The 26309-nt window shown below is 37.9% G+C and overlaps 1 protein-coding gene and 1 long non-coding RNA gene across 2 annotated transcripts; both read left to right on the top strand.

The window, feature by feature from the left end:
- The first annotated feature begins 10344 nt into the window (after positions 1–10344).
- Positions 10345–23347, top strand: LOC124291308 (speckle-type POZ protein-like). The gene is made up of 9 exons (XM_046728284.1): positions 10345–10550; positions 11025–11146; positions 12098–12249; positions 13382–13509; positions 14437–14614; positions 16791–16846; positions 18427–18549; positions 20798–20940; positions 22987–23347. Exons 1-9 carry the CDS (start codon positions 10473–10475, stop codon positions 23129–23131), a joined length of 1125 nt encoding a protein of 374 aa, XP_046584240.1. The 5' UTR covers positions 10345–10472; the 3' UTR covers positions 23132–23347.
- Positions 23348–23382: 35 nt separating this feature from the next.
- LOC124291326 lies at positions 23383–23632 on the top strand. Its single transcript, XR_006902191.1, has 2 exons — positions 23383–23439; positions 23524–23632. It is a non-coding gene; the product is annotated as an uncharacterized LOC124291326 (long non-coding RNA).
- Positions 23633–26309: the final 2677 nt, after the last annotated feature.

Raw genomic sequence — 26309 nt, forward strand, 5'->3', positions numbered from 1 at the left:
ACGCAGAACATTATTAGTTTGACCTTCACCTTGATAAGAATTTGATACTTGTCACTTGACAAAGAATTGTATTCAAAGGTGAAACTGTATTGGTTGCTAAACTATACGAATCGTTAACTGATATTATTGGTGTATGTATATAAATATTACTTCGCATTTTTCGCAAAAGGTGATCAAAGTTAAACTTCGGTTAGAGACTAAAAGGTCATAACCTCGTTTGGGAAACTGTATCACGAATCGTCTGCGCATGTTCAGGAATCTGGACAGGAAGATAAGTTCATGAACAGTGGTTTATGTGCCAAAATTCATGTTGGGAACCTCTGGAATACTCTTTCATTAATAGAAGGGATATAGTAAAACAGAAATGATGCCATAGCCGAAGCCAGCACCCTTTTTTCAGTGAGGTGAGAATCGGGTGTCCGCATTTTCACACGAGAGCACTTTGTCAAATTCGGCCTATTTCTGCTCAGAGCTTTCAGTGCAGTGACGGTCATTTGCACTCTATTGTTTGTTTACAAAACCTTTCGTAAATTTTCGCTAGATTTAAGTATCAGCAGTCATCACTTTATTCCCTAATGTATTACAGGTGAATTTTTATTTCACAAGTTAACGATTTGCTTCGTTCATGTCAGCTGTTTCTCAAAGCGGATGTAGATCATTCTATTTTTGTCAGTTCGCACATGCAGACGATGTCACTCATTTCCTCGTAAGAGGTCAAACATTTAGGGCACATTGACCTGTCCCTCATGAAGTACATCACATATTGACGTGTTCTCTTCTTAATATTTTCTGGATACTTCGAAGAATCGCTTAGCAATTGGAAAAAAATGGTCTCAATTAACCCTCACCTCACGAGAAAACGATATGCTAGACCGGTGCGACTCAACATGTTTAGACCACAGCTGTCAGTGTTTGATTTAGCTTACTCTTTTGAGTGTGTACAAAATTGTAAGAATGTTCTTATTAGACTTTCATTCCGTGGAATTGAGTGTTTTGTATTTTTAATACAGGTCGTTCACTCACCTACTTGATAATGATATGAAATGGAGTTCTTGACATTCACATGTTAGAACACATGACTGAATGGATTAGACATAATCAGTATGTGTCCACACATGTGCCAAAACCCGGTTGTCAAACTATTGAGGCAAATTATTCACCACATTCATTTTGATTGTTTCATTTCATGCACACAGTATGTGTAGTGTAAGGACAACTCCTGTTTGATTGCCAAGTAGAATGAAGATGTATGGCAAAAAAGGTGTCAGCACAAGTTCTATACACTTAACCAAAATCAAATTTTTTTAATAAATTGTCGTAATAAATCATTAAAAGCAACTGAATTTTTTCAAATACTTTTCCAGAACAATATGTATTTCTTATGCTGTAGCTTGATCCTACTTTTCTGTTGTATTATCTATGCATTTCAACATCTTCAGTATAAAGTATTTAGTATAAAATGTCTTTGAATTCGCTGCAAACAAATGACATGAAGGCATTATCATGATTCCACATATTTGTGAAGACATTCTCTCATATCTTTACCACATTTGATAAATACCTTGGCACATCTTGAATGACAGTCAGTCAATGACCTAAAATTAATTGACATGAAACCAAGAGTGTGCTACAGAAATTTGTGAAACTTCCCAAATTAGAATATAACAGGAAGAACTGACATGGTGAACAAAGCCATTCTTCCATATTATTTAATGTATTTAGGATAGAAATCTGTTTGTCACTGGCATAGTCTGACCATCATTAATAAGGTTTGTTTCGGCCAATAGGACCCAGTTGTGTAAGTAGCATAGATTTATTTTCATTAAGTGATGACAGAGAGGTGCAAATTATGAGTTTAGTTTCACTTTACATTATAAGCTACATACATATTGTTAAATAGAATTATAGATGCTGAAAGTCTGCTTTGCAGGATCACCTTAGTTTCTCAAAACAAACAATGCAGTTATGTTCTATAAGGTGGTATTTTGTCTATCATCTTCTGAAGTGGAAGGTTTCAAATTCTCACTTTTAGCACTTGTTAAATGAAATGGTCTTGTGCCATTTATGGCTTGCATACTACTCATGAGCATGTTTATGTTTTACATGTAGCAGTAGTGGTTTTAATTACAGGTAGGAACATATATTATTTGTAATATTTATATGGTTATAATGTGGGTCAATATTTAACTGAAACTCTTAATTCAATAAGATGCATTGTGATCCTAAACTATGGACATCTTAGCTTCTGTAATGATTCACTTTCTTGACATATGAATCTTAGAATTACAGCCCCTGTGCAATTGCTGGCTTGGAGTAGGTGCCCAGCCTCCTTCAAAATTCATAATGGCCTACTACAAGCCTTAAACTATTCAATTGTACTTATGACAAAAAGATTTTGGACTATTGTTCTGAACAATGCTGAAATTCTGTTTCAAATTGGGGACAGACTTCTGCCTGTAAACCCCCATAAATATCATTCTTGACAAATCTTATCATCTTAATATACATTCCTCATCTGATAAGGATAAGTTTTAACATTTTTCTTTAATTGTATCTGAACATAGACGTGTCCAACTTCTAAAAATGCCACTCAAAGAAATTTAGGGGGATACGGGCTGAAGCCGTACCCCAAACAGATACCGGTAGTTCATGTGAATATGAAAATCATTTCAAGGAAGACAAGAGGCGGTGGGGTATCCTTGTGGTTATAGTGTTCGCTCATCATGCCAAAGACCCAGGTTCGACTCCCCACATGGGTACTATGTAGGATGCCCATTTCTGATGTCCCCCTCCGTGATATTGCTGGAATATTGTTAAAAGCAGCGTAAAACCTCACTCACTCACCCCTTGGTTCCTTGGACTGGTCTTACTGAATTATTTTTTTAAATCCTGAAGCTGTAATAATACCAAGAGTCAACCCAATATGTCAGTTGATAAGGCTCAGTGATGTGGTTGATAATGTGTAAACAAATATTACAAATGTCAGTGAGTGCAGGGTTAAACAACACACTGCAAATTCATGTCATAATAGTCAGATACAATTAGGGTTGTAACGATGCATCAAACTATCGATGGATGCAGTTGCTGATAGCAATTAGTCGATGGTAGAAACGAAAAACTATCGATAGTTTAGTAATTGACTTCCGTCGACAAGTATTCATGTTGTTCTGTATTTTTTATTGTTTGGGTGCAGACTTGCAGCTTCACTGAGTTTGTTTTAACTGTCTACTTGATCGAAGTTTCAATTTCTTGTCAGTTACTAAAAGAGACTGAAACTACTTCAACTTGTTTTTATTTCATATAAACTATACATTCATTTGGGAAATGACTTCAAATGAGACAATTCAATGAGAAAAACTATTGCAATAGTTGGTCGCAATAGACTATCACAATCGCGATAGTGTGTTTCAATAGACTATTGCTATCACAATAGTTGTTTCCCCCTCAATAGTCCTCCTAGATACAATACATGGTCATATTTCCATGATTACATGAAAACTGTACACAAAACCAGAAGAGTTCTTATCTTAAGACATCGTAACTGAATGCTGTTGATCACAAAGTGTGTCTCAGTTTATTAACAATGCCATGAGGATTGTTGTGTATTGCATATTCATATAATGATAAATGCTGAAGGAAAAGAAACATCAGCTTATTTCACACTTTATAGTTTTACTTCATCACCTCAGATGGTCAAAGACCAACCAAACTTTTGTTACAACCTCTCTCATTTGTTACAAGAAGTCTCTCTATTTATCAGCTAAATGTTTTCTTTCTGTAAGCAACGATTAAACAGTCACATATTTTTCCAGGATCTAGGTGCCAGATTAGGAACAGAATATATTTTTCTGCGTTGACATCCTTTATTTTTTTAAATTCAAAGATAAACAATCATTGTATTTTGAGTGAGTGAGTTTAGTTCTATGCAGCACCCAGCAATATTCCAGCTATATGGTGGCAGTCTGTAAATAATCGGATCTGGACCAGACAATCCAGGGATCAACAGCATGAACATCAATCTACGTAATTGGGATACGATAACATGTGTCAACCCAGTCAGCGAGCCTGACCACCCAATCCCGTTACTCTCCTCTTGCGACAAGCATGGGTTACTGAAGATCAATTCTAACCCGGATCTTCACGGGTCTTATATTTTGAGAATATATATAATTTGCATGTGCACATTCACGCACACAAAGACCCTTGAAGGTCCGGGTTAGAATTGATCTTCAGTAACCCATGCATGTCATAAGAGGCAACTAATGGGATCAGGTGGTCAGGCCTGCTGACTTGGTTGACACATGTCATCGTATCCCATTTGCGTTGATCGATGTTCAAGCTGTTGATCACTGGATTGTCTGGTCCAGACTTTATTATATACAGACCGCCGCCATATAGCTGTAGTATTGCTTAGTGCCGCGTAAAACTAAACTCAGTCAATCAATCATGCACACAACATTTGTTTTTGAAATTCTAATTTGGAAATTGGCCTCTGAGCAAATGTTGAAAAATCTCAGTCTGTTGTATTGTCAGTATTGTATCAGTTAATTCATAGACTTTGCTTGCTGTCTCTTATGCCCAAGGGTGCTCAGATTTTCCTGATTTCAGTGCCTGTTCCAGACACAGCAACAATTTCTGTCTTTTTCTCTGTTTTTTTATTTTATTTTGTTCCCTTGTGTATCGAATTGTAAAATGGGCCAAATATATTAAACAGACTTTAAGCGGATGGTTTAGCCTAATGATGAAAGCATGTTTGTGTCACACCACATGCCTGGGTTTGATTCCCAACATGTGAAGCCTAAGTTCTTCTGTCCCCTGTCTTATATATTTTGGAATATTTCTAAAAACAGTGTAAAACCATACACACTCAGTACAGACATTGTGTATTGTCAGTGCCCTAGGTGACCTCAGAAGTTTAATGCATAACAGAGTGAAGTACATTTGACAAATTGCCAGAACAAGGGTTTGTTATTTTTCCCCGACCAGCATGTACAGTAAACATGGTAAATGTGTTTTAGTGTGAACATACTGTATATCACTTTGTTTTGATGCCTGTTAAGGATGTTCGCTGGTATGTATTAAGCTAACTTGATCTGCGATGGGTATTTTCATAACTCATTTACACTATGTTTCTACAGGGAAAATATGACGTATAGGGAAGTCATCCACTGTATAAACAGTTACAGCTTATAACATAATTCACAGTATGTAATATTTCTATAATAATATTTCTATAAAGAAAACATGAAACATTAATCTGTAAACATCAAAGCATCATCTGGTATTTCTCATGCTAATATTTGAATGGATATATCAGACATGTACATATGTTCAAATCTGTATTATATACTAGCCTGATTAGTGATGACTTAAGCTCATACCATTGAGCACAAAGTTCAAAATACCTTTATCATGTTTATTTGCACACGATTTGAGTATGTGTAGATTTCTATCACTGGTTGTCATAGAGATAAGCAAAAGAACGGTCAGTGTTAGAATTTATCATGAAATATGTACCAGTCTGCATAGTAATGGCATGACAACCGTACAGATGCCTTTAAGTAACTACCACACTGTCATGATGCATAAATATTACTGCTGCTCTTCTTAAAATGCTTGATTTCCCCATGGGTACAATATGTGAAGCCCATTTCTGGTGTCACCACTAGGGGGGTCGCGATACGCGAATGTATCGATGCATCGATACATTTTTACTGACGATACGATACGCGATACATGCTTGCGTGTATCGATTCCTATTTTATAACTATATCGATTCAAATTTTTATGCTATATCCATCTCCTTCGAAGTCTTGATGGTAAAATTATACGAGACCGCTCCGATAAATAGATGTAGCTAGCTTTACTTAAAAAGTAGGTTGGAAACTAACAGCTTTTGTGATTGGCTAGACTATTTTGATGGACCAATCAGCGAGCACGTACGTTGCCGGTAAGGTAATGCTATGAAAAGGCGCGAAAATTATGTATCGCGATGTGATCGTATCGTGACCTTAAAAATCGTGATACGTATCGTATCGTGAGATTGGTGTATCATGACACCCCTAGTCACCACCCATTTTTTTGCTGGAATATTGCTAAAAGTGGCGTAAAACCATCCTCACTTGCTCTCAAAAAGCTAGATCTGCTACTAGCCATCAGAATAACTGTCCATGTCGAATGAGGCAGTTAGGAGTTTCTATGCCTCACCTTTGGTGATTCTGGCCGATAAGGGCTTCAGAGCCTGATCTAATTTTATTAAGAATGGGATTTAACATCACTGTACTTCCATAGCAGCATGCTTGCACAAATGTGTGTGTGGCTCGGGCGGTGGGGTAGCATGGTGGTTAAAGCGTTGGCTCGTCACGCCGAAGACCCGGGTTCGATTCCCAACATAGGCACAATGTGTGAAGCCCATTTATGGTGTCCCCCGCCGTGATATTGCTGGAATATTGCTAAAAGCGGCGTAAAACTAAACTCAGTCAGTCAGTCAGTGTGTGTGGCTCCTTGTACCTATCATGCCTATGTATACGGCTAATGCTAGCTGTGTTGTTTTGTCCCATTTGTGCCAGGCAACAATAAGCATAATCATTTGACATATTTTTACTCACTCACAAATCTTTGAAGGGCATTTAGAAGTGGAATGCATAAGAAAAGCAAGATTTATGGATGTCAACTTCTTTATTGTGAATAACACGACGTTTCGGAGTGTATGCTTGCTCCTTCATCACCTGATGTCTCAGGGTTCCTTTTCTGATGATATCAGTTCCTTGAAATAGCTGCCTGCCCACTATCCATATGATCCATTTGCTGGTATTTCTTCTGTTTGGATAGGTGAAATTTATTCCTACATATACCACTGACAAATAGACATTTCATAACCTAATTTCGTGTTATTCACAATAAAGAAGTTGACATCCATAAATCTTGCTTTTCTCACTCACTAGAATTGTCATGAAAAATTCACCAATCTGATAGCCTAATCTTGTCTTGCTTATAATGACTTTTTGATGTAGTGACATATAGGATAGTTTGTAATCTACATGTTTTCATTGTGATATATATAATAAATATTATATTTGGCACATATCCCAAAACTTAAGGTTAATTGTTTGCTTGTTACAATTGATTGAAAGGGTGTGAAATGCTAATGATATCAGTTTCTTGAATAGCTGCCTGCCCACTATCCATTTGCTGGTATTTCTTCTGTTTGGATAGGTGAAATTTATTCCTACATATACCACTGACAAATAGACATTTCAGAACCTAATTTTGGTATGCAGCAGATTAAGACTGTGATTTTCAACATTACTTTTGTGATGATTACACAATGACATTTTAGAAAGTGGCCAGATGTAACATATGTTATATTTGGGATTACACTTTCTTAATAAAAATACAGATTCTAGTACTTTTGTTGGGTTGATTCCCATCCGAGACTTTTGTTATGTACTTAAGCCTTTTATTATCAAATGTGGACTTGCAACTTTGAGGGCAGGCTTGTTACATATGCAAGTCTCTGTTCCCTTTGGATTGCTAGGAATTAGGCTTACTTCAGGCACTAGGTGACACCAATGATGCTATGATATTTACATCTCATCTGGTCATTTTCATAGTCAACACTATTTTTGAACCACTTCCCCAAAGTCTTGATAAAGTTAGTAGTTAATCTTTAAATAACTTCTTCCTGCCTCACATCATCCTGTTTTGCCCAATCAGGGACTGTATCATCCTGTTTTGACCAATCAGGGACAATGCAAGTCATAAGGGAAACCCCCCTGTTTCATGTTGTCAGCAGTTTTCCTTTTGAAAACCCTATTGTTTTACTTCCCATTCAGTAATACATACTATTTGTTGTGTTGCACCGTTAATTGTGGATGTTTTAGGAAATCTCTTCCTGATACTCTTATTTAGCATTGTTGTGGTTAATAGTTACAAGCCCAGAACTGTTGAGGCAGTTTGACATATGTGAAGTGTATCATGATTACATGTGGTGTGTGATATTACCAGTTTACTAGATTTCAGAATACATATTGCAGTACATTTAGCATATTATCGTTATGAGTCATATTGCTTATTATGTTCTCTGGTTGGTTAAATGCTTTGGTTAATAACTCGTCAACAAAAGCAAGGGTCCTCATTCAAGAATAAGTATTATATATTTCTGTGATAAGAAGACCCAAGATAAATAAGATAAAGCACATCTAAAATATGAGAGTTTCTGTATGTGTAAGAAATATTACGTCAAGGGGTCTTTGTCATAAGACTGATGTTGAAGATTCATTTTGTAAGGGATCCATAGATTCAAATACTGTATGAGCAAACTTTGTACAGTGTTAAACATCAAACAGAAACAACTCATGCTACATGAAGCAGAATAATGGGAGCATGCTATGGAGGTTGCTAACTTGCCATTTTGTTATATCACACAACAGGGATCTATCTAGGATTCCAAACTAAGCATCCCTGGCAAGCATATTTTTAACAAAATTATGATATTTTTCCAAATTTGTAAGCATTAATGCTCTTATTTTCATGAATCCTGTGGAATGAGAATTTGTTAGCTCTCATTATGAATCTTTATCATCATTTATCACAGACTTAAAGGCTAAATATTTTAACTTCTGAGCAGGTGAAGATAAATCCCTTGTCCAATGATAAGTATTCTTGTTCCCTGCTGCAGTACATGATCACTTGACCGCCTCCGTGGTGTAGTGGTTAGAGATCCGGCCGGAGAGCGGAAGGTCGCGGGTTCGATCTCCGACCGCGTCATACCAAAAGACGTTAAAATATTGTACTTGTTGGCACCTGCTTGGCGTTCGGCATTAGTGGGCACAACAAGGACTGGTCGGCTCGGAGTCAGTATAATGTGTCTGAGTGGGGTATTCATGCTTCACTGCGGCATGGTATCTCAGGGGGCTAGCACTATAAAACCAGCTTAAGTCTGGGCTAGTACAAACAGCTGCACATACACATACACACGCATGCACGTCGTCATATGAGCGAAATATTCTCAAGCAAGACGTTAAATAAACCCAATTTCACCTCACCTCACCTCACCTCACCTCACATGATCACTTCATGGTTTTGAAGTTTACCGTTTACTCTGACACAGATGTTCCTGCTTTTTCACGTTATCTATAGGTAAAACATGGTCACGACTATGTGTTGAACAGGTTGACATGTCTCAGCTAGGGTTAGTCACCATTTACTTTGCAGCTCTTTTCGAAATAGCTTGCATTTGGTAATGGTAGAAAGTTCTTATGGTTACATTTCGTTGTCAATGTAGATGACCAACTTTTAGTTTGTTTGATCTTCATCATGTCATAGCAATCAGACCTGTGAAGGTCCAGGTTAGAATTAGCCTTCAGTAACCTATGCTTGTCGTACGAGGCGATTTACAGGATCGGGTGGTCAGGCTCGCTGACTTGGTTGACACATGTCATCGGTTCCTAATTGTGCAGATCGATGCTCATGCTGTTGATCACTGGATTGACTGGTCCAAACTCGATTATTTACAGACCCAGGGATTGGGAAAGGCAGGGGCCATGGGCCACTTTGCGCATTAGGAAAAAAAATGGCCCATTAAAATTTTGAACTTTACGATTGATACAAGGGCAGGGGCCCATTCTAAATTCAGAAAATGGCTAATAATCCTGAAAATGGCCCATTGTCAAAGTTCTCTTTCCCAATCCCTACAGACCGCTGCCATACAGCTGGAATATTGTTGAGTGCGGCATCAAACTAAACTCACTCAATCAGTCAGTCATAGCAATCAGTGTGAAGCACATTTCTGGTGTCTCCCGCTGTGATATTGCTGGAATATTGCTAAAAGCGGCGTTAAGCCATACTCACTCATAGCAATCAGGTGAACATAATATTTTGCTAATAAGTACATTTTTCTTTCAGTGCTGTTTCCAGAAACCAGTTTTCTACTCCAGCCTGACAAAATCATCGTTGTGGCTCACTAAGGCATCAAACTGGCGGACCAGCTGGACCGCGGGACGTCCTCGTCACCCGACAACCTCTCCCGCATGGCAGTTTGTCGGTGCCGCATTTACTCCACATTCACCAGAAGTGTCATGTCCTGTTGCAGAAAACTGGTGCTACACACAAGTAAGACATTTGTTGATATTTTGCATTGAATAAAAGATGTTGTATGTTGAGAGTTCTTTTGTCACAGACCCGTGAAGATATGGGTTAGAATTGGTCTTCTGCAACCCATGCTTGTCATGGAAAGAGGCATTACATTAAAGTTGCATCGGGTTGTCAAGCATGCTAACGTTAAGCCATACTCACTCATAGCAATCAGGTGAACATAATATTTTGCTAATAAGTACATTTTTCTTTCAGTGCTGTTTCCAGAAACCAGTTTTCTACTCCAGCCTGACAAAATCATCGTTGTGGCTCACTAAGGCATCAAACTGGCGGACCAGCTGGACCGCGGGACGTCCTCGTCACCCGACAACTCCCGCATGGCAGTTTGTCGGGTGCCGACCCCTCCACCACCAGAAGTGTCATGTCCTGTTGCAGAAAACTGGTGCTACACACAAGTAAGACATTTGTTGATATTTTGCATTGAATAAAAGATGTTGTATGTTGAGAGTTCTTTGTCACAGACCCGTGAAGATATGGGTTAGAATTGGTCTTCTGCAACCCATGCTTGTCATAAGAGGCGACTAAAGGTATCGGGTTGTCAAGCATGCTAACCTGGTTGACGTATATCATTGTGTCCCATTTATGTAGATGGATGCTTATGCTGTTCATCACTGGATTGTCTGGTCCGGACTTGATTATTTACAGTCCGCCGCCATATAGCTGGAATATATATGGTTGTGGCGTCAAACTAAACTCACCACTTCTACTTTTGTCACAACCTGTTTAGGTGACAGGTAATTTGGCATAATACGCATTTGAAACTGTCATTAATAAACACAGTTATGAGTTGTTAATATTCTCTTTACTTGAGGCCTGTTACCAATTCCTGTTTTCTGTTTTATAGTCATGTTTTTTTGTATTGTTCACAGGTAAAAGTGATCAAATTTTCCTACATATGGACCATCAACAACTTTAGCTTTTGTAGAGAGGAAATGGGAGAGGTCCTGAAAAGTTCAACCTTCTCAGCTGGGGCCAATGATAAACTGAAATGGTGAGGGTGTTTGACTTCTGTACAATTCGTCCATGTAGGGAAGTCACTGTTGTTCTAACCATGGTGGGGCAGCCTAGTGGTTAAAGCGTTGGCTCGTCACGCCGAAGACCCGGGTTCGAATCCCCACATGGGTACAATGTGTGAAGCCCATTTCTGGTGTCCCCCGCCGTGATGTTGCTGGAATATTGCTAAAAGCGGTGTAAAACCAAACTCAGTCAGTCAGTCTAACCATGGTAACCATTATGTTAAAAGCATGGAGAGAATCAAGCTAGTTCACGCATCAATTTGAACTTGTGGTTTATGTTTAAAAAAAGGGTTCTCCATAAATAATATTCTGTTAGCATTCACATATTTCCCAATGCAGGGATTGGGAAAGGCAGGGGCCATGGGCCATTTTGAGCATTAGAACCAAAAAGTGGCCCATTAAAGGTTTGAAGTTTATTATTGGTACAAGGGCAGTGGCCCATTCTAAATTCAGAAAATGGCTAATAATCCTGAAAATGGCCCATTGTCAAAGTTCTCTATCCCAATCCCTGAGCAGTGTAACTTGTAATGAAATTAATTGTATATATTGCAAGACGTATTGTAAATCAGTGTATTGTATCTGAGTTTCTTATAACGATACAATGCTGTGTTGCAGAATCGTTACACCACTAGTATTGATCTGTACCTTTCCTACTTGGTATTGTAGTCACATGATGATTGTTAAAAGTGGCAGCTAAAAAGATCGGTTGTTCAGGCTTGCTGACTTCGATTTGTATGTCATTTGTATGTCAATTGCTTAGAGCGATGCTCATGATATCGAACACTGGGTTGATCCTGAATATCAAAGCCGATTGAATTAGTGATGAGTTTTATGTTGTTGTTTTTATTGTGTGTCTGACAAAAAAATCTAGTGTTGATGACATAAATACACTCTGACAACAATACACATATTTATTCTGTTTGCAGGTGTTTGCGTGTGAATCCAAAGGGTCTGGATGAAGAGAGTAAAGAATACCTCTCCCTTTACTTATTATTAGTCTCTTGCAACAAAAGTGAAGTTCGAGCAAAGTTCAAATTTTCAATACTGAATGCAAAAAGGGAAGAAACAAAAGCTATGGGTAAGTACTATATGATTAAAATAACTTGTCCAATTTGGTGTCATTATATGAATAGTTTTGCTGTCTAAAAAGTTTGGTAATTTGTTTCACATTTTTCCAGTCTGTTACAAATGTTTGGTTGTATGCGTGTTTTCAGTAGAGTTTGGAGTTATCACATGGACTGTTATTACCTGAGCTTATTAGTCTCCAGCTCCCAACAAGTGGCTAAACTCACTGACTCCCTTTTCATGAATGGTCTGTGTGTATGGATTCTTGGACGAAACACTGGCTCAGCACATGTACTTGGAACATAGATGGGATGGTTCTGGGTTTGACTCCCAGATTCTCATCTAATGATTGTTGCAGTAATTGGTCTGTCAACACTGAGCACTCTATCAGTGCTCTTTGTTTCCATCAGTGTCATAAATGTCCACAAATAGAATTGCTTTGGGCATTATTCTCACATTAAACTGAAAGGCTGTCACACAAGTGAAATATTGTTCTTAGTGGCTTAAAACCCAGCAAATTCATGCTTGTTGCTTTGGACCATGATAACTGAATCACAGTTGAACACAGTCTGTCTGATAAGTGAGTCCAGTTAAAGTCTGTCTGGCATTGTATGCAGAGCCTATAGTGGTCCATGGAGCATGACTAATCTCCAGAGAGAACACGTTAAAGACGTATTCAGGCATGCCACAGACTGTTCACCTTTCGTCTGTTATGCCTGCTTGATTATGAGCAAAAACAACTAAATGGAAATCAGTACAGTTTTTAACTGAAATTAATTTAAATTTTCTGGATAGTTGTTTTTAAAATTTTCATTTGTTATAAGGGTACTTGGGTTTTTTCCTGGAGAAGTCAGTGAGTAAAAATATAATCAAAATAACAAGGAAGTGCAGGTTTAATGCAAGGATGCATTAACGTCTCTCATAATTATGTTCTTGTTTATTGTGGGGTAAATTGGAGGTTGGCTCATTGCCAAAAAGGAAAAAACTTGTCCTAAACTCATCATGCTAATGTTGGTTACTCTGCTTAACCAAAACATTCACTAGATTCATGAAAGTGCTTTTTGGTGATGACTCTTAGTCTTGCTTGGTACAGTTTGAAAATTGTGCACTTACCCAGGTGATAATTTGTCCCATTTTCTTTATAGAAAGCCAAAGAGCATACCGCTTTGTCCAAGGGAAAGATTGGGGGTTTAAAAAGTTCATCCGTCGAGATTTTCTAATGGATGAAGCCAATGGTCTTTTACCGGATGACAAGTTAACAATATTTTGTGAAGTAAGTTTCTTCTTGTTCTTCAGTATTTAAATGAATTACTCACAATATGTTCTGCATGTTCAGTTAGGTTGGTAGTGAGATTTTCAGTCACCGAATGTGTAAAATTCACTCATATTCACTCTTATTTATTATCATTGGCAACATGGATGGCCGAGTCATCTTAAGGTGCTGCTATTTATTTTGCATTGTTCTCTTTTGCCATGCCAGAATTGCATGATTATTGGTTTTTATACCAAATTTGCCATCATTTGTGACTTGTCAACATTGAAAGGCTTTAAGGTTTAAAAGAGTATTAAGACCTCCAGTGTTCACGAATAGCGTCTGACCCTCTGACAAATCCGGCAGATTCGCTGACAGTCCGATGGAAGTCTACAACCCGCCAGCCCCAGTGTCCGACTGTCATATTTCACAATGACTTTGACTGAAGTTGTCATATGTGACACGTCACACTTGTTTGCTGTGTACAAATTTTACATTTGTTAATAATTTCAATGCCAATTATAAGAAATGTTAAATCTGAAAGCTGTGTTTAATTTTTATTGTATTGGTCCTGTGAATTTTCAGTGGGTCAGACAGACATCTGAAACTTACAGGACCCAGTGTCCTGTTACTTTGAAACGCCATTCGTGAACACTGGACCTCTATGTCTGAATCATTCCTCCCACATGGTGAAACCATGGTTACTTAAATGAAGTACAGCTCAGAGTGGTATTAAAACCACTGAATACTTATATATAATATCATCATGACGTTTTGTTGGAAAACAAATGGAAAAGTGTCCCATGTCTGAAAGTCACTCTCCTCTACATAACAAGATCTTTAAGAATAACAGCAATGAAGAAAAGTCATTGTTAGATGAAGGTTAGGTTTAATGTTTATAAAATGATGTTTGTGGATAACAATAATGATATTTGTTTTCCTGTTCAGGTGAGTGTCGTGGGTGACACAGTGAATGTATCAGGACAATCCAACTGTACACCAGTGAAAGTACCAGAATGTCGACTCAGTGACGACTTAGGGGCATTGTTTGAAAGGTCATCATCAAGTGATGTCACACTTTGTGTTGCGGGCAGGGAATTTCTTGCTCACAAAGCAATACTCGCAGGTGAGTTTGTAATCCAGCTTACTGACTCCAATTGTCAGGGGTTGAAGAATAATACCAGTTATTGTACACAAGGCCTGTTGAAACCAGACTGTTGTCAGTGTTCATGAATAGTGTCGGACCCTAGGACAAATCCGGGAGACAGTCCGATGGAAGTCTACAACCCACCAGCCCCAGTGACTGACTGTAGTTTCACAATACAGTAAAATACCTTTATAACGAACTCCAAGGGACCACTGAAATTAGTTCGTTATATCCGTTGTTCGCTATTCGCTTTTTTATATGATAATATAATGTTTATTCGGGACTTTTAAAACAGTTCGCTATAGCTATAGCCATGTTCGTTATAAAAGTGTTCCACTGTAACTTTGACTGAGGTTGTTGTATGTGAAATGTGACACTTGTTTGCTGTTTATAAATTATAATTAATTTCAATGCCAATTATAAGAAATGTTAAATCTGCAATGTGTGTTTAATTTTTATTCTCTGGGTCCTATGAATTTTCAGTGGGTCAGACAGACATCTGAAACTTACAGGACCCAATGTCCTGTTACCTTGAAACACATTCGTGAACACTGCGTTCTTGGCCAAACTATTGAAAGCATGTACGGTGTGTGTAAGCAAGTGCTTGAGGGGATGTTTGGAAAAAATGCATCCCCAGTATTCCTAGACTAACACTTAGTCTCTGAATATATATAATTTTGATAGTAACAAATAAACCCATTTAAATTGAAAAGGAGCCCTAGTGAGTTGGGAGAACCTGGGGAAATCTAGACTTGCTACATTTAAGGCTTTAGCATTGCAGGGAGGGCTAGGCATTTGGGAAAATAATGTGGTTCAGGGACTGTGAGACAGACTACACTATTCCCTGTGAGGGCCAATTAATGATGACTGGATGGTTAAATGTGTTGCCTGGGTGATTTTTGTGTCGAAGGGGGTGTAAGATTGTAAGTATATATTTGAAGTGATGTTTGGAAAGAATAGGTCCCTGGTAGTCCCCGCTGTGGCCAACTCATGACTTGATTATTACGATGTGTGTGCTGTAGATTTGTGCTCCTACTATCTACCACTGGTTTCAATGTAGGCTGCAGAGTAGCTGAAATATTATTGACTATGGCTTACAACAATCACTCATTCACCTTTAAAGACATCATGTATTTAGCTCTTTGTTCCAAATATATGTTTCTTTGTTAGAAGGGTGGTTGGGTAGCCTAGTGGTTAAAGCGTTAGCTCGTCATGCTGAAGATTTGGGTTCGATTTCCCCACATGGGCACAATATGTGAAGCCCATTTCAGGTTTCCCCTGCTGTGATATTGCTGGAATATTGCTAAAAGCGGCGTAAGGCAATATTTACTCACTCAACCGTTGTTAAACTTCCTCTGTGGTTGGGCGGATACAACATCTGCCTGCAGAACAGAAGGCATGTGGCTTTATTCCCAGCTTTGTCATCCCAAAACATGTTAAAAGACTTGTTTCCCTGCCTGGGATTCGACATTAAGGGGATAAAACAAAGACTGCCCTGTCCTACTTTGTTAGAGTAGGGTAACTATGTTAAACACCCGCATAGTATCACAGTGGTATTTGTGGGTGTCCATTGGACTTATACAAGCAGCTGTTACGTCAATCATGAATGTTACCATTCCTGGCATTATGGGGCAGTGGGATAGCATAGTTGTCAACGCGTTCACTCGTCACGCTGAAGGCCCGGGTTCGATTCCCCACATTGGTACAATGTGTGAAGACCATTTTTGGTGTCCCCCGCTGTGATATTTTGCTCGAATATTGCTAAAGGCAGCGTAAAACCACACTCACTCCTTGCATTATGGGAAGAAAACCAGGACTGGTTGGCTCCCAGTCAGTATACCATAAACTGTGTAATAGTAGGGTATTAGGGAGGAATGGTGTATCAGGTAGTTTTATAACACTGGTATTAGTCTGGACTAATACCATGCACACACAATCACACATATGCATGCACAAGTGGATGTGGCTGTGTAAGTGAAATAATCGTGAACACAATGTTAAACCAAATTTCACCTACTTCACCTACTTCACCGCACCCACTGGTTTCTCTTGTCTGTTGTGTTTATAAATGTTGTAACATGTAATATGTCAGGATTTGTTCATTGATTGTGCTATTTATGTTAACTTCTTGTTATATATGATTTGTCTCTTGCAGCGAGGTCACCAGTATTTAGTGCAATGTTCGAGCATGAAATGGAAGAGAGAAAACAGGTAGTTATGAACCTTAGTTTTTTCCATTTTGTTTGTGTTGATAGTCATAAGTACATTTGACTTCTCCAAGATTACCTAGATACAATTACAATGATATTGTGTTGGTTGATGTGTTATCGCTTTGTTAGGCAATTAAAATTTGGTAATGGTCTTGCAAATATCCAAAATGCAGAGCATCAGAACGCAGCTACTGACCATGCAGCATCTCTGAATATTGTTCTGTTCTGCATTCTTGTGCCGTCTAGTCAAGGTTCCGACATTGCAATCATTGCTAACAGATATTGCTTCTACCAAATTCGGGGGACAGATGGCACAGTTATATAAGGCTCCGCAGTTCTCTGTGCAGAGTTGTGTCCCTTGATCACACCAGAAACGTGTGATTGTGTGTTCAAATCCCAATTCGCCTAAATTGTTTCAAGGTGTCTGAGCACCAAACAAGTCCATGTAGGTTTGAACAAAGTGGTAAACGTGTTGAGACCTGCATCATTCTGGCTTTCCTCCAACTTGCTGGGTCTGCGATTTATACATCTAGATCTTGTTCACCTGCATCCATGTTTGTATATAGTGCCAAACTAACCTGATTCAAATATGAATTGTTCAGAATTCCAAATGAGTCGGGGAACTCTCCTGGAGGTAAAAATCCTCATGGTATTTTGTTTACACAATCTAGTATTTGACTTTACTCAGACAAAAGCAGTTGTTGAATCTCATCCTGTAGAAACTTGATAACTGTGGTGATAAAACAAGGAAGTAGATACTGTGGGTCCCAACTGCATCCCTGTCTATTTATCATCATTAGAAACTGTACAGGTAGCCTTTGTACAAGAAAATTTCATTAGCATAATATTTCCTTGTGTAAAGCTGTTTGATATAGATGATGTTTCATGTGTCCAGTGAAATATGTGATATTTTTATGTCACTCGATGACAGATTTACCATGTTTTACTAGGTACATGAAATATTCTGTTTGTTATATGTTTCCATTTTTTTAAAGTTACATATCAACAGTACTATTCCAAAAAAACTGGATTAATGAATTGAGATTCTACCAACTGTAAAGTAAAGGCTTTTTAAATGAAGAAAAAAATTGAGACAGACATTTGTATCAATTGCTATCTTTTTATTGTCAATGTATAGATAATATCTGCAATTATAAGAATATCCATTAAACAAACTGCAAAACCCAGTGCTAGCACATGAATACTTAAGAACCACAAACAAACATGATACACTGAGAGAAAGAGAAGAGCATGAATGAGAAAAATATCAACTAATTACAGGCAATGACCGGTTGCCAATCGAGTCAAAATATTTCCACACTATCCATATCTTCATTTGCAATGAATCCCAGCAGCTTCTGTAACTTATGCAGTCATCTCATACAAGTACATTGTGTTTTCGGGGCTGTGGGGTAGTCTAATGGTTAAAGCGTCCCCTTGTCATGTTGAAGACCTGTGTTCGATTCCCCAGATGGACACAATATGTGAAGCCATTTCTGGTGACCCCCTACCATGATATTGCTGGAATTTTGCTAAATGCTGCGTAAACCACTCTCGCTCACTCACCCATTGTGTTTTCAGAACCGGGTAGACATAACTGATGTGGACCATGAAGTGATGAGGGAGATGCTGAGATTTATTTACACAGGCAAAGCTCCGAATCTGGACAAAATGGCAGATGATCTTCTAGCAGCAGCTGACAAGGTAGTGTGGTTAAATCTGAATGGTTGCCAACATGTCCCAGTTCAATATGTCTCTTAGATGTGCCAGTAAAATTCTATGAAATTGATTAAAATCTAAGAATTATCCGGATTGTCATTGATTTTGATCCTTGGTTTGTCATTATTTCCGTTCTTGTGGGTTCTCTAACTGCTGACCTTTGAAGGTGCAGGTTAGAATATTGGCCTTCAGTAACACATGCTTGTCGCAAGAGGCGATTAACAGGATCGGGTGGTCAGGCTCGCTGACTTGGTTGACACATGTCATTGGTTCCCAATTGCGCAGATTGATGCTCATGCTGTTGACCACTGGAATGTCTGGTCCATACTCGAATATTTACAGACCGCCGCCATATAGCTGGAATATTGCTTAGTGTGGCGTAAAACTAAAATAACTCACTCACTCACTCACTCACTCAGAAACTGCTTCCTGTTCTGCTCACTTCCCACAAGAAGCTTTCACACTGTAAAATTGTGATGTAACTGAATCATAGATTGTGCTGGAAACCATGTCAAATCTAACTCTCTGTACTTAAAGACTACCATGATAATTGACATATCTGAAGTGGAATATGTGAAAGTTAGCCACCTTAGTTTCAAACGCTGCTTAACCCATTCAACACCGCAGGCCGAATAATCGGCCACGACGTTATGAGTCCCCAGACACCGGAGGCCGATTAATCGGCCAGGCAGTAGTCACGTCAAAATGAGACATAATTTTAGGAACCTACCTGACTTTTGATTCATATATCAAATCTATCACATTTCACAATGTCTGAAAACACTTATTAAATTTCAATTTATCATATATTACCAGCAGAATTAAAATTATAAACTATTTTTTGCAATGTTATTGAAAACGACGATTCTCGGACACATGCTTCGGCAGCGGACCCACAATAACATTGTCAGAGAGCAAAGTAACGATGTTTCGAGGAAATTATTAAATAAATTGAATAAACTAATGAATAAAATCAACAACAGCATTCATAAAAGTTGTCAAACGTACATATAAAATTACTATTTCCATCTTTTTGTGCGATCATGTAATGCAAGTCAAGTCACTGACAAGTGACATCTCGGCTCTCGCCGCCTCAATCTTCACACTCGGACACCATGTTTAATGCGAAAATACATACATGAAGCATTTTTGTCACAGGTCATAACCTAGCACGATACGTCCAATAAGTTCCATAATTTACGTATAGGTAGCGATTTCTTGCTTAATATGTTCAGAATAGCATTATTTCACCCAAAACTTTTGTCCAAATCTAAAAGTTTTCGTTTATGAGGACGGTATCCATTGCCGTAATATGATTGGCTACCTTAGGTCAAGTGTCTGATTTTGACCAATCACGATCCTTATAGCAGACTGTGGCGAAAAAGCGTCATTGGAAACCAATATTTATCCAATAAAATCGCTTCTTACAACTGTGAAAATACTCTTGGCAAGGGTACAGTGATATTGTTGATGTTCAGAGCTTTCGAACGATGCCCGACATCAAACGATTTGCCGCGCATGTTATTCATACGAAGCTTCCAAAACGGCGGTATTTTCAGTCATTTTACCGAGCCGAAAGCCACAGATATCGGGAAATAGGCGACCATACATATTGTTTAAGAAATCTTTTTATAATAATTTTCTAATTACGTAAAAATGAAAATATAAAAGAAAAAGGCACAGGCATGTTATGAGATGTCACAAATGGAAAAAATCGCCATAGTTTTTGCTTCTTTCGTGGTTTATCTGGACGTTATAAATGTAAGCTTGCATTTTCATTCAAATATAAATTTATTTAAGTTGTAGTTGTATTATTTGAATAATATTATTAAAATAAACTTCATATTTATCAACAGTAGGATTAGATCTTTTAAATGGTGTATGGGATGTAGTAGCAATAACGTTTTACAAGCTTATAATTTCCTTCATAAACATAGGCTTCATCTATGACCTCAGTAAATGCCTCTGGTTGACTGGTGTTGAAAGAGTTAAAGTCTTTGTACAAATGGGGGCCTGGGTGGCCTGGGTGGCCCAGTCATCTAAGGTGCTTTTGCACAGTTGCTTCCCTGGCAAATCAGAAACTATGGTCATGAGAATCCCAGTTCCTTTGATTATGTTTCCAGGTATGTCAGCAAATACCTGTGCAAATACAAAGGTTGTTGTATGCATAAATTATTTAAGGATATTACTCTGATATATCACGGTATGATAATCTTGTATGTTTTATTTTCAGTATGCTCTAGAGAGGTTAAAAGTGATGTGTGAAGAGGCCCTGTGTTCAAACTTAACAATAGAAAATGTCTGTGAGATTCTGGTGTTAGCTGATCTGCATAGTGCAGACCAGCTCAAGACACATGCAATAGATTTTGTAAATAGGTAAGTCCATTTTCATTATCAGCATTTTCTCTGCAATTATATTTTGAACCATCATGGACTGTTCATAAGAGACATCTTCACAAGACAACCAATACCCTCTTTCTCCTGGTATTTGCTAAATTGTCAAGAATGCTTCGTTCTTCTTTTTAATATACCAGTATACTACTGAACTTCTTATTGGAATAGGGAGTATTCAGATGGAGTGTGAATGTCACTTCTTGTTCTGATAAGTTGTCATTTGAAATATATTAGAATTTGCAATGGAAATGAAGTGAGTGTAGTTTCTTTCCACAGTCAGTTATTAAATAAAGTTAAGATGTCTCATGCATCACAGTATCAATGACATCTCAATCCCTATCATATGTTGAGTAGTAATATATATATTCATTGAATATTTATATTTTGAATATGAAAAAATTTAATACCAGGTCACAGGGTTTTATGGTCTTTTTGTAGCTTTTTCTAAACATATTGGTTACTCATCAACCTTCAAAGTAGAAAGTTGTATTTTCTAGTGGGATATTGTGTATGGCTGATGAATTATCTCCCTTTGTTAATGCTTCCACGTCATTGTTTAATGGCATAGTTTTGCTACTCTGTTGTTACACCAAGTTCCTGGAGGGTTGCATGTCAGTATTTTGTGTTGTACACACAGATTACATATATTGAAATATGACATCACAGGGCTCGATTTACTGCTTTGATAACTGCAATACTTGCACTGGTGCAACCCAATATTACAAGTGGAACCTAGTTATCAGTCTAAGTTGCACCAGATTCTTCAAGTCAATTTTTGAGAAATAAATTGATAAATCTAACATCATAAGCATAATTATGTCAGCTCCTTTTTTTAGGAATAGCCATGGCACTGAAACATTGATATTTTGGGACACCTCTCGGCTATGACAGCTATTGTAAACAGGGATCAGCTATGTGGCTGTGTTGCTGTGTTGCTATGGTTTCATGGGTACTATGTCACAAAAAAATGTTTATGTGCACTGAAATCTCTGATGTTTTAACACACTACATCATCATTTTAAGTGATAGCTGACAGATATATTGCACATGGCTATGTGAAACGCTAACCCTCCTCTCAACTTTAATTATTCAAACTGTGAATGAAAATAACCATGCAACCAGCAAAAGTAAACAACAAGCAATATTAAAGCATTTTTCCTAAAGATGTAGCTGACAAAAGTGGTAAATGAAACTGAGAAACATGCCAATATGAACACGAGTGATTCCATTGACATTGCCAATGCGTGTGGCATTTCGAGGCTGGGTGATATAAGTACAGAAGATGAATTGAAACGTAAATCCAGCCACACGCAATGCTAAACAAATTAAGACATACAAATTTAATGAGGAATGGAAAAAAAATCCAGGGATTAGTTGCATTATGGTGAGATTGAAAACATCTAAATAATTCAATAGCATATTTCTTTCATTACATATTGCAATAAAAGCAGTGCAATTGGAATTTGGCTGATACAACTAGGTTTCTATCTTAGGTTGCATATGGTCCAAATAGGTTAACATCTTTTAAATTGAGCCCAGCATCATTGGGTATTGAAAGACACAAGAAGGATATTTATGCCGCTTTTAGCAATATCAAGGCAGGGTACACCAGAAATGGGCTTCACACATTGTACCCATGTAGGGAATTGAATTGTGGGTTCGTCAGCGTGACTCTCTGACAAGAAGAGAGCAGTCAGTGACTATATAACATGCGATTGTTTTCATACATTATGTTCTTTATGATCGTTCCTGTTATGTTTCAATTTCCATAGGGGCGGTGGGGTAGCCTAGTATTAGTTCCAACGTTTGCTCACCAAAGACCCGGGTTCATTTCTCGACATGGGTACATTGTATGGAGCCAATTTCTGGTGTTCCCAGCCATGATATTGCTGGAATATTGCTAAAAGTGGTGTAAAACAAACTCGCTAACTCACTCATTTTCCATATGTATGTTTATGATACATGCATTTGAGAAATTATTGTGTCATTTTCCCATGATTCATACTTGAATGTATTATTTCTCTTCAGCCATGCAACTGATGTGATGGAAACTCAAGGATGGAAAGCCATGATCTCAACCCACCCACACTTAATTGCTGAAGCTTTCCGTGCTCTGGCAAGTCAGCAGAGCCCACCTCTGGGGCCACCTCGCAAACGAGTCAAACAGTCATAGGGTTTGGATGGCAGACATGTTCTCATGTCCATTATCATTCAGTCTCACTTTCATTTCAAATTGTTCATATTATCCACAGTTTCATTCATTTCTCATCCCCTCTTTGTCTGACAGTATCATTTTGGATGTGAGAGAATTTTGGAGACCATGCTAAACAGATAAAATCCGATGGTATCATTTTGGATGTTAGAAAACTAAGAGACCATGCCGAACAGATAACATCTGACAGTATCATTTTGGATGTGATAAAAGTAAGAGACCATGCTGAACAGATAACATCCGATGGTATCATTTTGGATGTGATAAAAGTAAGAGACAATGCTGAACAGATAACGTAAGAGACCATGCTGAACAGATAACATCCAACGGTATCATTTTGGATGTGATAAAAGTAAGAGACCATGCTGAACAGATAACGTAAGAGACCATGCTGAACAGATAACATCCAACGGTATCATTTTGGATGTGATAAAAGTGAGAGACCATGCTGAACAGATAACATCTGACAGTATTATTTTGGATGTGAGAAAAGTGTAAGATAATGCTGAACAGATAACAATGTTTAATGACTTGCAGGAACAAATGTTATTGTTGCATACTGTGTCTGATGAGTATTTTTCTGCAATTTGAATACAGTTTTGAGGAGTTAAGATAGGTACAAGAGAGAAATCTGTTTTGATCAGCTGGAGACCTTTTCATAGAGTGGCATGACATGTATATATATACCCTTTTGCAATCATTTTTCATACTCTTCACAGCAAGTGAATGTTTTACAATGGTAGATGCTGACGTTCTAACATTATCCATGTAACCTGTACTGTCCATTGGTTCAGATTTAACTTAATGCCTGCATCTCTCAGCTGATGCAGTTTGTCAATCAAAAAGGCATGTTGAGAAATAATGATACTTGTGGATGAATCAGTTTGCCATTTTCATATATCTCATGAAGTTTCAGGAAAAGACATACTCAGATGTATAGGCCGATGACACTATCCCTTACATTACAGTTATGCACAGACAAGTGAACTCTTGAACTGATCTTGCCATGGACATTCTTTCTTGAGACAGTCATGTTTGGAAAAAATAAGAGTTATCTCCCTTATGTAATCTCACAAAACTTGTAATCTATGGACTTGAGTAATTGTCAGTTTCGTTCATCCAGTGCAATCTATTTGTACTTTTACTTCTTGTAACCAAATTGGGTATAGGGTTCTTTAATGATCATCATCAATAATGGCGCCTTGAGCATGCACTAGTGCGTGGATATGTGCGCTATATAAATATCCTATAATATAGATCTCTTGTTTAACAGTTACTTTTAATTTTGGCAGAACCTCTGAGCTCTATGTAAGTCAAATAAGCCATTTTGACAATATTTATAAGAATTAGAATGAGAAACTACTTATTAAGAAAATAAATCAGGGGTGGAAATAACTTTAAAATTGATAGTGTACTCCGGTACAGTGGCACATGTAAAGTCACTTGCCCTGATAATTTTTCCACTATACCGACCGTTTTCTTGCTGATTTTTTAAATAAACAACATAATTAACATTGGAAAGTCAACTGGACACCGGTACAGTGTGAAATACAAATTTGCTTGCCCGACAGACAAAAACACTGGCCTGGGACGTCGGGCAATGGGTTATTTCCACCCCTGTAAATAAGGAGGAAATGTGCAATGTTATAATTAGATTTCGTTCATCTTTCTTGGGAACCAGCCTGTACGTCTGTAGGTGAATAGTTCCTTTTTGAAGTCCATAGATTACCTTTCAGGGAATGCTCCATGAATTATTTGAAGAGTTTTTCTTGTAAGAAATGGATATGTGTCCATATAGCAAAAAGCCGAAATCATTCATGTGAAGATACTGTCTTCGTGCTGTGGTTTTAGGATTTGTGAAAGTGTTGAGAAATGCAGGCAGTTATACCTTGGAAAATCCAAGATTATCTCCCTTGTTTTTGTAAGAACAATTTCTGCCTCCCATCCCATTTGGGTAAGCCTTATGAAGGCTCTTGCCCTATATATCGCCCTGTTGAAAATATGTGTAATATTGTCTATTTATTTTCATTGTACATTGTAAGTGTTGGGTAATTTTCACACTCTGTAGATGGCATCTTGTGCTGTTATCATATTGGGATGGATTTCTGCAATGAAATCTATGTAGAAATATAAATACATATGACATTGCTTTGTGAATTTGCAAGACATGTTCTGTGGTTTGTACAGATTGGTAACTCATTGCTAGAGTTTAGAAGGGTGACTTGGTAATGTGAAAGTGGATGGGGGTCTTCTTACGACATTTTATTGTATATGACATCACACAAACTGCTGTAATAATCATCGGTGAAGAGTCTCAATGTGTACAGTGAGTTATCTGTATCACTCCTTGTGGAGTCTGTTATTGCACTATATTATTATTATTTTCTGTCTTGTAATTCGGCTTAGCTCAATGAAGTAACTGAGTGGCTCAAGTATTTGTTCGTCATACAGGAGGCCCAGGATTGATTCTCTGAATGGGTACAATGTGTCGAACCCATTTCTGGATTCCCTTGCAATGAAGCGGCATAAAACCATACTCCATACTGACATGTAGGGGAGTCTCTGTGAATCATTTGGTTATCATAAATCTTCATTATTATTTATTTACCCAACAACGATTAAATGTTGAACCGACCAAGGCTAATTGTTTCCAGAAGTAAATATTTACCCGACCAGGTCTAAAGTTTCAATTAGCCATAAGTGATTGTTCACCCAACCAGGAATATATATGTTTACTGGACAAAAATCGAATTGACGCTTGCCATTTTTCTCTTTCCATTGATGCACATTATTACAGCGGTTTGTGAATCTGAGAGTGTCATACTCTGCAGCTAGTCTTCATGTGGACCATTTGTCAAGTGTAGTTGAGTGCAGGCTATTTGGGCATGTTTCTGTTCTCAATGATCTTTGCCTGTGGGCAAAAAAAGTGCTACTATACTGGTAACTCTTGGCAACACTCCACAACGCCAGTTTTGTCAGTGAGTTGTATGCTAAGGTTAATTCTGAAGTCCATGAATTTAATGCTGATTTACCTGTTCAGGAAGGGATTGTATGTTCTGTGTGTTTGCAGTAATTGCTGGAAAGTAATGTGAAATGTCAAGTCGTATTATTGTTGGATTTTAAGTAAATTCACCATTAC

Source organism: Haliotis rubra, unplaced genomic scaffold (genome assembly GCF_003918875.1).
Source record: "Haliotis rubra isolate DU_JTF1 unplaced genomic scaffold, ASM391887v1 Scf113, whole genome shotgun sequence".
Lineage (NCBI taxonomy): Eukaryota > Metazoa > Mollusca > Gastropoda > Lepetellida > Haliotidae > Haliotis > Haliotis rubra.